Consider the following 15,087-nt stretch of genomic DNA (forward strand, 5'->3'; position numbering starts at 1 on the left):
AGAGTTTTCTTGCTGAAATTATGGTTGAAATTATTTCCTGATAGTTTGTTTATGGTTAGCACAATGTGAAATAAGTGTTGCCTAGCTCGAAGTAATTGAATGTGTATTCAAGGTATGCAACCAATTATGCAATGTTCAGTTTAAGTTGATTGAATCTAGCGTATTTATGAGTTTATTTTGATTGTCAGTGATGAAACTGTAGATGCGTTTGATTAGTGTAATGATTTTTTATTTTATTTTTCAGCTGAAAAAATTTTGTTTGTTATTCGAGCGGTCTATTTTGGATTTCGATTTGCGTTGCGTAACGAGAACAATTTATTTTCGACCCGTTGCCAACGCGAAGAAACTAAAGAGCGCAGGGTAGGTCGGTGGGATCAGCGATCATTGGCTCTGTATGCGCTCCGAGGGCGGCGCAAATCGATCGGGCGTGCGTTTATTTTCAGCGAAATGTCTAAATACGTGAACGCGTTCCTCTCCAAAGAGCTAACATGCATCCCTCGGATAATAGACAAGTACATCGGGAAGTACTACAGCAACGCGGTGGGAAACGCTCTGACATGGGTCTTCGTCTTGTGGTGTCTCCTGCATTTCGTCTTCGAGCAGTATTTGAATGTAAGCGGAGCTTCGGAATGTCAGTGATGGTGACACGATTCTTACGTTGGTAACGTTTTTGAAATTTCAGGTTTTGCTCAGGAAGATGCAGTACAAGACGTTTACGAGGAAGAGATTGGTGCAGGGTTTATGGTACTGTGGGTTCTATGGTACATCTTTCGTGTACTGTTTGGCTAGCATAAGTAGCGTGCAGGTAGAAGCCGATAGCTTCAGGAAGCACATTCTTAAAGATGTTGGTCAAATACCTCATCACGTTGTGTTAGGTTTAGGTTTGTTTGGAAGCTTCTTCTTCCACTCGGGCATCTGGGATTTAATCAAATTAGGTCCAAATGCGATGTCCACTTCCAACTTTCTACTCTCGTTGCTTCCTCTTCTGATCTTCCACACAGGGTAAAACAAGACAACATTCTCAGCCAATCTTAATTTTGAATTCGGAATTTTAGGAGACTGGAATTCTTCTGGGGTTTCATGGGACTCGTCAGTCTCTACAGATTTTCCTTCGATATTCTAAGATCGCTCACTGCTTCCGGTAACATCAAGAAAAAAACTTCCAAATTATTCATCAACAGTGTCTTCTTCATCTTCCTAGCAATTTTGTAAGTATAACTTAAAATAAACTTTCCACTCCTCCATAATTAAATACGTATTTTCAGTGGAATTATTCACTTTCTGTTGATCCCGATCTTCCTAATCGTACCTTTAGCCATGAGCATCACGTCCAGCACTATTACAGTCCCTCTGACACTGCTTTTGGTACTTTTGATCGCCATTTGGGTCATCGAAACGTTCAACAACGTAAGACTTTCAATTGGTAATTCGAATAAGTAATTCAACTTTTCTTGCAGCCCTTATACAAATTTGGATACCATTGGATTTATTACACGATCGGACAAGAATCCTTCGCGGATTCGTTCATCGAATTTTCACTGTTTCCTATCAGAGACGACGACGCGTACAATTTGAAAATCCTCCATAACGAGATCAAAGTGCGTCAAGCCGAGTGAGTATATAGTCAACACATTTCGCACGCAAATAATATAATCTTGTTTAGATTAGTATCGAAGAGGAGACCCAAGAACCGTGGTGTTCTCATCCAGACGTTGAAATGTAAGTTTGGTGTTTTGCATCTAGCGTGTCTGTGTTCGTTTGCTGTGTCTAAGGATTGTGATTTTACCTCGTAGCCTCGCTTCTAGGTATGGTTGCTATCAGGAGGAAACTGAATAAGAAAAGTAGTTCCGAGAGTTCGGAGGATGAAGAATCCGAAGACAAGCGGGATTCTGACGAGGAAATCAGTTCATCCTCCGAAGAAAACTCCGAGGACGAAGATGAAGAGAAGAGACAGTACAAAGAGGAGACGGCGAAAGCGTTGCTCGAGGATAGGATGGAATCAGCACCTGAACCGTTTGAGGATAGCGTCGAGATTGAGGATAAAGATGAAAACAAGAAGAACGATTGATAGTTTGGTTGCATAAACGATACGTTAACTAAAGCGGATCTTTTTTTTACTCGAATCGATTTAATTGAAAATAAAGTGTTCATTACCTTCCAATTCCCTCCAATCAAAGAGCAATTAACGCTTTATTGTTTCGGAAATTTTTAAAGCGGTGTTTTTCCTAATTTGTTGTATCATTCATTTCTTTTTTAATAATGACAGTTAATTTAGCTTTTGCACCTACAACACCTGCTTTTAACATACAAAGAGATTATCAAACGTTTATTTCTTTTGTGCATCTTACGTACAACTAAATTATATTTATAGTATTTCGAATTAGCAAAAACTTTGTTGTTTATCCTGATATAGCAAATGTCAATGCATTCTGAACCTTATATATTTATGTAGCAAGTTTTTTGTTTGTAAATATCTATAATTATTTGTTATGTTTTATAAACTGTGAGCAAAGATATTTAAACTTTTATTCATGATTTTCAAAATTTCATATTCGATTAAATTGAATGCAAGTAAATCCTACTTATTATTTGCATAAGTAGGATTTACTTGACAAGTATTAGGATAAGTTCAATTTTTTCAAAACCATAGTTTGAGTCATGGAGATTACGCGTATTGCATACAAATGCGAAACTAGACTTTTAAAATTTCTGACTTCCAAATTTGACTAAATTGATTGAAAGCAAATCTTACTCATAGAAATACTTGACAAGTATTACGATAAGTACAAATTATTTAAAAAACAAACTATGGTATACATATGCGAAACTAGACTTTTCAAATATCTGACTTCCAAATTTGACTAAATTGAATGCAAGTAAGTCCTACTTATACAAATACTTGACAAGTATTAAGATAAGTACAAATTTTTAAAAAAACAAACTATGGTAGACATGGAGATTACGCGTATGACATACATATGCAAAACTAGACTTCAAAATTTGACTAAATTGAATGCAAGTATGTCCTACTTATACAAATACTTGACAAGTATTAAGATAAGTACAAATTCTTTAAAAAACAAACTGTGGTAGACATGGAGATTACGCGTATGCCATACATATGCGAAACTAGACTTTCAAATTAAAGATATACAAATACTTGACAAGTATTACTATAAGTTCAAATTCTTTAAAAAACAAATTATGGTAGTCATGGAGATTGCACGTATGATATACATATGCGAAACTAGACTTTTCAAATATCTGACTTCCAAATTTGACTAAATGAATGCAAGTAAATCCTACTTATACAAATACTTGACAAGTATTACGATAAGTTCAAATTCTTTAAAAAATACAACTATGGTGATTACGCGTATCGCATAAATATCCTAAACTACACTATTAAAATATTTGACTAAATTGAATGCAACTAAGTCCTACTTATACAAATACTTGACAAGTATTACGATAAGTTCAAATTCTTTAAAAAACACAACTATGGTAGTCTTGGAGACTATGCGGCATACATTTGTGAAACTTGACTTTTCAAATGTCTGACTTCCATATTTGACTAAATTGAATGCAAGTAAGTCCTACTTATACAAATACTTGACGAGTATTACAATAAGTTCAAATTCTTTAAAAAACAATATATGGTAGTCTTGGAGATTACGCGTATCGCAAACATATGCAAAACTAGACATTTCAAATTTCTGACTTCCAAATTTGACTAAATTGAATGCAAGTAAGTCCTACTTATACAAATACGTGACAAGTATTACGATAAGTTCAAATTCTTTAAAAAACAATCTATGGTAGTCTTGGAGATTACGCGTATCGCAAACATATGCAAAACTAGAGATTTCAAATTTCTGACTTCCAAATTTGACTAAATTGATTGCAATTATGTCCTACTTATATAAATACTTGACAAGTATTATGATAAGTTCAAATTCTTTAAAAAACACAACTATGGTGATTACACGTATGGCATACATAGCCTAAACTAGACTTTTCAAATATCTGATTTCCAAATTTGACTAAATTGAATGCAAGTAAGTCCTTCTTACACAAATACTTGACAAGTATTGCGATAAATTCAAATTCTTTAAAAACAAACTATGGTAGTCATGGAGATTACGCGTATCGCAAACACTATATGTGAAACTTGACAAGTAATTTGTCACATTGAGCTGGTTGTATAGCACTGAAGATACTGCAAAGATTTTCTGCAATTTCTAATTAGTTTACATTAAATATTGACCGCGACGAGTGTTTACCTTTGAAGTAATCTATTTGTTCCGATTGTGTCAGCCGCTGATAAATTTACAATTGGGCAACCGACGGCAGTTGCGTAACGGCCAGAATGCATCGGAATCGCGCACGCCTTTCGCAACACCCGGAGAACAGTTTGCTTTGACCTAACCCACTTCGAAGCAGCGTCGAGACAATCGAGATCTGAACAGAATCATTCGGATTCCCTTTCATCCCAATATACACAATTCTTCTCTTAACTCTTCATACATTTCTAGACCCAACAAACTATGTCAACTGAATCAACATCAAGATTCATGAAAAAGTTAAATTAAAATAATATTTTTACAAATTCCAAATTATGAAGATTACAATTTGGACAAACTCAACTTAGTTATATTTTATATTGTAAATTTAACAAGAAAATGATGATGATTGTTTTAAATAAATTGATGTAGTTGGAAATATTTAGGAAATAATGTAGAAAAGAAAAAGTGGTTTAATGAAATATAAAAAAAACATGTTTTTTTGATGTCTTTCATTAAATTCCCAATTCTATTGTTTCCATTAAAGGAAACAATGCGCTATTAACGTAACCGATATAGGAATTACTGGAGCAACGAAAATACAGTTTCGGTGGATTGTAATAACATTGCAATTAGCGATGATTTAAACCATAAAACTTTTTCTGGTTTTAGGTAATTAATTTGCGATCAAAAAAATATTTACGATTATTAAGTTATGGAAAAATTATAGTGATACTTTCAATAATAACTTGTTAAATTACTAAATTTAGATACAGTGGAACCTCGCTTAACAAGTTTTAACTTCTCTTCTCATCGTCATTCGTTATGCAAAACTTCGCTCGTTAAGCGAGTCATTTTTCTTACAATTCGTTTTGCTCGTTATGCGAGTCATAATGCTGTCACATTAATTGTATAGTTGTCAACTTGACGTTTGTAAATATGTCAAAATTATTGCTAAATACAAAGATCGTCCTTGAATAATTGCATTTATTTTACTATTCAATCTCTCTAGACGTAAAGTACAAATTATTTAGAAAAGTGCTTGATTTAATGGTAGATACTTATGGATAAATTATCAATAAAAGAAATCGACGTGATCAAAGACGAAATGTCAGTTGTTGCACATGGAATTGTATATTGGTAAATGTATTATCAAATGAAGAAATGTTGCACAAGATGCTAATAAATTAATATTAAAAAAAATATGAAATACGATTTTAATTGTATAACGTTCTTGTTGCCAACCACAAAAAATATATTATAGAAAAAAGAAAAGAAGATTCCGTAATTGTATAATTAGCAATACGTCAAGTAGTATTAGGTAAGCAAACGTAGAAATAAATAAACATGGTTAGGATGCACACAATAGTATAAATATTTGGTTGTTATTTTCTTTATTATTGTACTTGGGCAACGATGGAAAACAAAAGCGTTGTCCGAGCGCATGCAGTTCTTCGCGTCACTCGTTATACGAAACTTCGCTCGTTAAGCGAGTCATTTTTCTTACAATTCGTTTTGCTCGTTAAGCAAAATGCTCGTTATGCGAGTCATAATGCTGTCACATTAATTGTATAGTTGTCAACTTGACGTTTGTAAATATGTCAAAATTATTGCTAAATACAAAGATCGTCCTTGAATAATTGCATTTATTTTACTATTCAATCTTTCTAGACGTAAAGTACAAATTATTTAGAAAAGTGCTTGATTTAATAGTAGATACTTATGGATAAATTATCAATAAAAGAAATCGACGTGATCAAAGACGAAATGTCAGTTGTTGCACATGGAATTGTGTATTAGTAAATGTATTATCAAATGTAGAAATGTTGCACAAGATGCTAATAAATTAATATTAAAAAAAATATGAAATACGATTTTAATTGGATAACGTTCTTGTTGCCAACCACAAAAAATATATTATAGAAGAAAGAAAAGAAGATTCCGTAATTAGCAATACGTCAAGTAGTATTAGGTAAGCGAACGTAGAAATAAATAAACATGATCAGGATGCACACAATAGTATAAATATTTGGATGTTATTTTCTTTATTATTGTACTTGGGCAACGATGGAAAACAAAAGCGTTGTCCAAGCGCATGCAGTTCTTCGCGTTTCGTTTAAGGTCGCTGTCGCAATTAGCATTTTGAAAACGTCGTCCTGGAAACGCCAAATACGGATCGAACGTACTGACTTGAGTTGAGTTGAGTTGACTTGACTGAACCCTCGATATCTGGGAACTAAATATTTGTATAAAGTAAATGCACTTGGTTGCTTCATCCGCGAATTCCATCTGCAAACATTGTGCAGTCCTTTCGCAAATATCGTGTGGACCGTATTAAAATTCGAGTCCGAGTCGCGAGTGCGTGCGAGTGCAAACGCACATCACAGACTCCGCAAACATTTCAATTGTGTTACGTTACCTTTGAGATGGAAAAAAGAAGAAAGTCTCGAGTCTCCAGGACGACCAAAACGTCTTCGGCGGTGGCGGCCGTCACCTGACCCAGTCGCCCCGAAAAAGTTTCACTTTCTTTACATGGGCCACATGTGTATTCTCACTTCTTTTTTTTTCTTGTTCGTTCATTCTTTCGGTTACTCGGTCAACAGCCAAAGAAGCTCGAGGAGACGAACTTGATAAATACCGGTATAAATGAGTTCACACCGCGACCCTAACGAATCGAACCAATAACGTACATCAATTTTTTTTGTTTTTCTAGATCCTTACAACATCGGACCTCTTACATCACATTTAGACAGACGGCTTTCTTCCAATCCAAGATGGATTTGCATTAAAATCTCGGAATTTAGAAAATTAATGAATATACATAAAATTTCAATCTGATGCAATAAAAATCCTTTTCACAATGTGTCAAAAACATTGAGACTCAAATCATGTCTACAAGAGCTGCTCAGAATGCGGTTGCGTCCAGATTATCCTTATATAGGTGCATCCTGTACACGCACTGTACAAGGTTCTCGCACTTGTACGCCTCTTTTGCGCAAATATTTATTTTGCAAAAGTTGGTTCATTCCAGACATCTCGAGTGTCTGGGCTCCGACGAGTGTCAACGAATGACCTTGATAATCTAATCTGGGGTCAATCATCCTCTGCTAAGTGATTCATCGGTGAAAGGTGCCAAATTTCTGACGTTTCCAAAGTCACGTTAACACAAAACCATTGTGTTTCATAACATTCATCTAATTTCCCTTTTTTTTTTAACAAAAACAACAACAACGATGCATCATTAACATTCTTACTACTGAACTACATTTAAAAAGTTGTTTCTAAATAAAACAATTATAATTTTATGAACTGAAACAATAGAAGCAAAAAAAATCACAGTTTATTTTGACGTATGAATTGACAGTTAATATTAAATTCAACAACATTTCAATTTCATTTGTATCTAGATTATAAATTATTAATTTAAAAAAATATACGACTTTACACATTTGCCACGAGATTTGTTTTACGATTAACGGAAATTGTTGTAAAGAAAGTAAAAGTTTGATGTATATAAAAATGAAATCTAGACAAAACGTTTTCACCGCAATTTATTACAACAATTTTCTTTCACGCTTATAAAATCCCCCAATTAACGTACGATTGTTTAAAATAAATCGATGTAGTTAAAACTAATGAGGAAATGATGAAAAAACTGGTTTGTACTTTTTTTTTTATCATTTAATTTATAATTATTATAATGTTTTTAAGGAATTCAACAAATATCATATCATTAACATAACGAAATCATTGTATAACTTAATGCAAATTCCTTTTTAGCTTTCCAATAACTTAAGACTATCAAACGTTGATTTATTTAAAGTGATTCAATATTAATATATACAAAAGATTTAGAAGATTTCGTGTTAAAAAAAGAGTTTTTTTTTCGGTATTTCATATATGTTATAAAAAAAAAATAAGAAATTATTTCCAATGATCAACTAGTTTTCAATAGGTTATAAAAAAATATATAATGCGTTATTAAATAATTAACTGTTATAAATTGAAATTGTTGTTGGTATAAAATCATAAGTCAATAGTGTTTTTTTTTGCAATTTTTTTAAGTGGAAATATACGAATCACTTATAATCTCGTATAAATCAATTATCGTAAACATAAGTTAAATAATAAACATTGCCCGCTAATACGTCAATATTTGCTTTTGATACTAGGTTTCATTCTAGAAACTGCGCGGTTTACTAAACAACTGATAAACCGTAACTCTTCTTTTCTTCTTTTGTTTATCTTTCGATAGTTGCGCAAATGGATTTTAGCGAAATTGTCAAATTTCATTTGTTTCATCTTTCGAATCAATTGTTTTAACACCTAATGGAAAATCGAGAACAAACATTTTTAAATGACAGCTATTTTCAATTGTCTTGTTTAAATATAACCCAAACACAATGTTATGGCAACGTGTAAATCAGACTTGTCCAAGCAGTGGCCCGCGGGCCGCATGCGGCCCAGAACTTTTTGAGATTGCGTTGTCTTCACAATGTTATGGCAACATGTAAATCAGTCTTGTCTTAACTATGGCCCAGGACTTTTTGAGATTGCGTTGTCTTCTTCTAATGTGGTTTATGAAAGTTTTAAACTTGGATACACTTTGGAAACTTGGATAGCTATTTTCAAATGACAGTTTCCTTCTTTAAATATAACCCTAATACAATGTTATGGCAACGTGTAAATCAGTCTTGTCCTAACTATGGCCCGCGGGCCACAGTGGCCCAGGACCTTTTGAGATTGCGTTGTCTTCTTCTAATGTGGTTTATGAAAGCTTAAAACTTGGATACACTATGGAAACTTGGACATAGTCTTCTTCTAATGTGGTTTAAGACAGCTTAAAACTTGGATAAACTATGGAAACTTGGACAGCTATTTTCATATGACAGTTGCCTTCTTTAAATATAACCCAAACACAATGTTATGGCAACGTGTAAATCAGACTTGTCCTAACTGTGACCTAGGACTTTTTGAGTTTGCGTTGTCTTCTTCTAATATGGTTTATGAAAGCTTAAAACTTGGATACACTTATTGCAGATATCTTTATATGTTGAAGGAAATTCTAGATTAATTTAAACACGAAAAAGTAATAAACAAAAAGAAAAAACCTGACTGCTTGTTTTAACACCTACTTACGTTATCTGAAAAATCAAGAACAAACATTTGTTTTTAAATTGAGTACTTAAAATGACAGTTGTAACGTTTAAATATAACTCAAAACCAATGTCATGGCAACGTATAGATAGGACGAAAGATATCTTGAAGGAAATGCGAGTTTAAATTTAACATGAAAAAGAAAGAAAGAAACAAAACAAAACAAAAATTGCAGAAAGATCAAAAGAGTTTCGAATTCTTAATCGGTTCGTGCATACTTATCCAACTTGACCCACTTCAAGTTTTCTTACGCGAGAGCACTTTATGAAATTGCATCTCTTTTTCATATACACATTTTTTTTATATTTCATCTCTCTAAGAATTTCTTTCGAAGATTTTGCGCAATTTGCGGATTATTAACATTTTTATGTAAGTGCCTCGAGCGATAGGGAACGGAACTAAGACTTAACTAACTCAAGAACCATTCAGACAGTTTCATAGGCGTTTCCAAAAAAAAAATCGTTATTCAACAAAGATCAAAGAAGTCGTTTAAACTAAGTGAAAAAAAGAAATGATTACACCTTTTTAGATATTCAGATTTGGCAACCGAAAACCCACCAATTCTTACAACATTATCTTGCCAAGTATTGTATTTAACCAATATAATCTAACATTATTAATTATTAGTTTCAAAATTATTAATGACTCAATAATGTCATGAGCTCTTTATGTAATCATTGAGAAAGTATTACTACCTGCATCTATAACTCGTGATGTGGTAGGTAATTACTGCATTCTCAACACAGAGCGAGATGATTAGTCTTAGTGAACCGAATTAGGATGAAGACAGAGAGAGAGAGAGAGAAGGACGTTATATAGAAAAGAGCATTAAAATTAATAAATGCGCATTTGATTGATTTCTTCATTTCACATTACTCCACACTAGACCCATAAACAGAAAAAAAGTAATTTTAAATTCAATCGATTTTAAGTTTAAGATCTTGCAATGCGTAAAAGTGTTTTCATTTTGAATAAAGTGAGTGTTTCATCATTTGTTTATTATTATTATTATTAGGTAATAGTTAAGAACTATAAAAATTATCGCAACCAAAATTATAGTTATTTAATTGTAACAACGCTTAATGAGGTTTGTACTCGTATTTGCACTTGTATAGTGAAACATATTCAAAAAATACACATAATATGTTTACACAAGTTTTAAGAATGATTTAGAAGGCGCGCATTCCGGGGCATCTCTTTTCATCGTCACTCGTTATGCGAGTCATTTTTCTTACAATTCATTTTGCTCGTTAAGCGAGGTTCTACTGTATTTGATAGACGCGCGCAGTCCCGAATTTTAAATCTTCGCAGATAAGACTTTTTTTAACTTTCTAAACGTGATGCACGCGATTCGGATGAATTGCGGAATGCCACGAAAAGATGATGATGTGGTGTGATGTAATTTTTGTGGAAGCTGTTGTCTTTAGGTGTCGTTTGCACGATAGTTGGGTGTTATATTATCAATGAGAGGCGCGTCGTTTACAAAGTAGTAGTGTTGGGTGGTAAATGGTGATGGTAATGGTGGACAAGAAAAAATAGCGAAGCCGCCGAAATTGTATCGCATTTACCGATGATCGTTCGTTTGGGAACGAGCAGTTAGAACAAATTAAACAAAAACAAAGAAGTTTTCTAACTATTCGAATAGTAGCAAACTTTTAACCACCTCAACCAGATTCCTGCGGACAGTTTGGGATTTAATTTTAGTGCACTTTGGGCCGTTTCCATAGAGACCATTATTAGCCAGAAACTAAAATTTTATCCTTTCATCTAAATAATGTGAAAATCAAGTTATTTCACATCATTTTTAGTGCATTAAATCAATAAATTTTTAAACTTAATATTAATTATTTATATAAAATTTCGCTTGAAAATCTGAAGTGAAAATGAAAAAAAAACGACATTTTTCATTTTATTTTACTGCATTTTCATAAATCTTTTCTTTAACTAATTTCTTATAACATTTCCACAGAAAACTCTTCTTAAATTTGATATTTTATCATGTTAATAGAATATTAAGAAATATTCAGGAAATAATGTAATTTTTGCTAAATTTTTAGACTTTTACTAATGTTAAACATGCAAAACTAACTTAGATTTAAACGGATGTAATCATAATCATACAGAATATTCATAAAAAATTGTTTCTTGTAACAATCTTTAACTATACAAAAAAAGAATGTAAGTGATTTATAATCTTGAACTTTTGTTCTTGAATTAAATGAATATTTTGTAAAAAACAAAATTGTTTTTCTTACGATTATTTTGAATATTAACAAATTTTACTGTTAATCCAATTTAACACGTTAAGGACGGCGCTTTTCGGGTTGTCTGCCCCAGAAAATTTTTCGTGGACGCCTATGGACTGAGTGAAAAGTCAAATATCTTACGTCAATTTTAAACGTTTAAATTTTTCTTATACATTTTTTAATGATATTGAAGCAATTTATAACAATTGTGGGAAAATATTGAAATTTTCATTAAATTCTATACTTGCTAGGAAAAAGTACTATAGGTTTTATAATAAGCAATAATAATAATTGATTATTGCAATTTCTATTCAAGTCGAATATATCATCATGTGCATATTCAAGCTCTAAGCTTGTATTGTATTTGAATAAATTAGCAATGTTTTATATATCTGCTTATGATAATCATATTGTATTTTTAATGCCGTTGGTAATGGTGAAAAAGTCCGATTTAAATCATTTGTATTTTTAATGCGTTGCGTTCGATTACTTAGGAGCTGAGAAGCGGCAAGTAGCATTGAATGAAAATTTCAAATATGTTTCGCAAGTTAATTTGAAAGTATGCCTAAATTATGTCACAATATCACGTATTGTTCTAAATTGCTTCAAGAATTATTAAAATATGTATAAGAAATGTATTGGCGTTTGAAGTTTGTAATTGACTTAAGATATTTGAGGTTATACTCAGTCAAAATCAGTGGCGTACATAGCAACAAAACTATTATTTATAATTAATGACCCACCGGTGGGTCATGCCGTCGTCAATGTGTTAATATGCAAAAAAAAAATCGTAAAAATCAATTTCAATTAATTATACATCAAACATGTAAATTAGTCACACAATGTTCGCTTTAAAACACTTTAAACAAGAAAATAGTTTTCAAATAACTCTACTTTGCCCAAAGTAATTGTTTTAGAGAAATTACGATGTTGCAACTTCTTAAAAGCAAGAGGAAAGTTTTTTTTCTTTTAGTTCAAATTTTTTTTCTCCATATTTGTTCGTCGTTCAGTTGCGAATTGATGTTAAATCCATGCATCCGTCAGTTCAGTTTGCGAGAACTATGTTCTAATTAGATTTAGGAAGGAAGGCATTAGCAAAAGAAAAGAAGAAATAAAGGACAAGAAGAAAAAATGGAACGATGAAAAAAGGTTGCAATTTTGTTCTAATTTATAAAATTAATTTATTAGAATGACTGAAGATAGATTGGATTTTGATACATTTTTCGGTATAAAAACTTTTTAGATTTATATTCAATAAATTTCAAGGTATATACATTGTTTTTATATTTGGATTTTTAATGTAGATACTTGTCTACCTTATGGTTCATGAGTTTCGTACTTAGTGAATCCGGCCCTGGTTTCTATAACTCGTAACGTGGAAGGTAATTTCTGCATTCCCAACACAAAGTGAGATAATTATTCTTGGTGAACCCAATTAGTACAAAGAGACCCAATTAGTACTACCACCATGATCAGAAAAAAAAAATAAATTGAATCAATTTTAAGTTTAAGTTATTTCAATTCGTGAATGTGTTTTCATTTTTAATCAAGTGTGAGTTTCATCATTTTTTGTTTGTTTGTAAATTATTAACTGTAATTAATAATTATCATAATATTTCGATAAATCATCAAGCTTAATTATATAATTTTATTTACATATGACATGAAAATAACACAATTATTTTATATTAAAGTTAAAAACTTGCAATTTGCACTTAATAGTAGTAATAAAAATATTACTTTGTAATTAAATAATTTAGTGTTTCCGTAAATAACTATTATTTTTTAATATTGGAATTTTTTGTCAAACGTGGCCGCTTGGTAGGTTTTCTCAGTATGGGGCAAGCCTTATTCTTTTTTCGTTCTTTCTTTAAAACAGCGGTATTCAAACTTTTTGTTACAACGCCTCATGTAACAAAGGCATCTTGATTCAATTTTTTTCAATACTATATCATACTTTCAATTTTTCTTCATTGAAATGTGAAAACTGCTTTTTTTTTTCAAGCGAATTACAGCCAAATCCATGAAAAGACAGTAATTTATGAATACTTGATACATACAGCTTTCATATGCATCTTCGGAATCGAAAACCCGGATTTCGAATTACATTAATTTCCTTTAAAAAAACGTTTTCGAGAACTAATTTTTCATTTACAACCAAATGGATGAAACCACAGTATGGACCAATGTATAGACAATCGCTACATTTCCAAACATCTAGCTTTCATATGCATCCATTCAATCTATTAAAAATGAATGAAAACTGTAGAAACTTAAAATTTCAATTGAAATATTCCATATTTGAAAGTATTATAGTTTTCATTGATGTTTTCTTCAAAAATGAAATGCGTTGTTAGTAAAATAATTTCCGTGTTATTATTTTTTGTTGGACACCCATCCAATTATCATCTATTGCTTAACTTTCTTAAATAATCATAAATCATAGTTGTTTGAGTAGCGAACTTTCTCCAAGTTATGAGTAAATCAAACTGAGGAGATGTGCCGAATTTTCAATCTGGAACGTTTCTGTCGATTTAATGTGTCGGTTATGTTAGGTGATAATTAACTTATGGGATTCGTCGGTGAACAAAAGAGAATTTCCTTCTTGGCGGAAAAGTACAGACGAAATCGTTTCCACATGTTTATCACGATCATAAACGCAGCTAAAAGCACGGCAAACAATGAAAAATTTGCTTTCTAAGTGCCGAAAATGTCGCGAAAACTTCTCTTATTCCCAAATCGCAATGTTCACAAACGTTTTATTATACAGTGGAATCTCGCTTAACGAGGTTTGTACTCGTATTTGCACTTGTATAGTGAAACATATTCAAAAATACACATAATATGTGTACACAAGTTTTATGAATGATTTAGAAGGCGCGCATTCCAGGACTTCTCTTTTCATCGCCACTCGTTATGCGAGTCATTTTTCTTACAATTCATTTTGCTCGTTAAGCGAGATTCTACTGTATTTGATAGACGTGCGCAGTCCCGAATTTGAAATCTCCGCAGATCAGACTTTTTTTTAACTTTCTAAACGCGATGCACGTACTAAAGTTGTTTTTTTTTTCTTATATTTCGTTTGATTCGGATGAATTGCGGAATGCTACGAAAAGATGATGATGTGGTGTGATGTAATTTTTGTGGAAGCTGTTGTCTTTCGGTGTCGTTTGCACGATAGTTGGGTGTTATATTATCAATGAAAGAAACGTGTTTGTCATGCGCGTCGTTTTCAAAGTAGTAGTGTTGGTTGGTAAATGGTGATGGTAATGGTGGACAAGAAAAAATAGCGAAGCCGCCGAAATTGTATCGCATTTACCGATGTTCGTTCATTTGGGAACGAGCAGATAGAACAAATTAAACAAAAACAAAGAAGTTTTCTAACTATTCAAATAGTAGCA

The 15,087-nt window shown here is 32.2% G+C and overlaps 1 protein-coding gene across 2 annotated transcripts; it reads left to right on the plus strand.

The window, feature by feature from the left end:
- Positions 1 to 298: 298 nt before the first annotated feature.
- On the plus strand, positions 299 to 2,101 carry LOC108562585. 2 transcript variants are annotated; one of them, XM_017920984.1, is made up of 7 exons: positions 299 to 612; positions 683 to 1,002; positions 1,056 to 1,208; positions 1,266 to 1,407; positions 1,458 to 1,612; positions 1,664 to 1,719; positions 1,794 to 2,101. In XM_017920984.1, exons 1-7 carry the CDS (start codon positions 448 to 450, stop codon positions 2,066 to 2,068), a joined length of 1,266 nt encoding a protein of 421 aa, XP_017776473.1. In that variant the 5' UTR covers positions 299 to 447; the 3' UTR covers positions 2,069 to 2,101. The 2 variants fall into 2 exon arrangements, with proteins under 2 accessions (XP_017776473.1, XP_017776481.1); XM_017920992.1 differs by having other exon boundaries at positions 1,806 to 2,101.
- The last annotated feature ends 12,986 nt before the right edge of the window (positions 2,102 to 15,087 follow it).

Source organism: Nicrophorus vespilloides, unplaced genomic scaffold (assembly GCF_001412225.1).
Source record: "Nicrophorus vespilloides isolate i.1.1-1 unplaced genomic scaffold, Nicve_v1.0, whole genome shotgun sequence".
Classification (NCBI taxonomy): Eukaryota; Metazoa; Arthropoda; class Insecta; order Coleoptera; family Silphidae; genus Nicrophorus; species Nicrophorus vespilloides.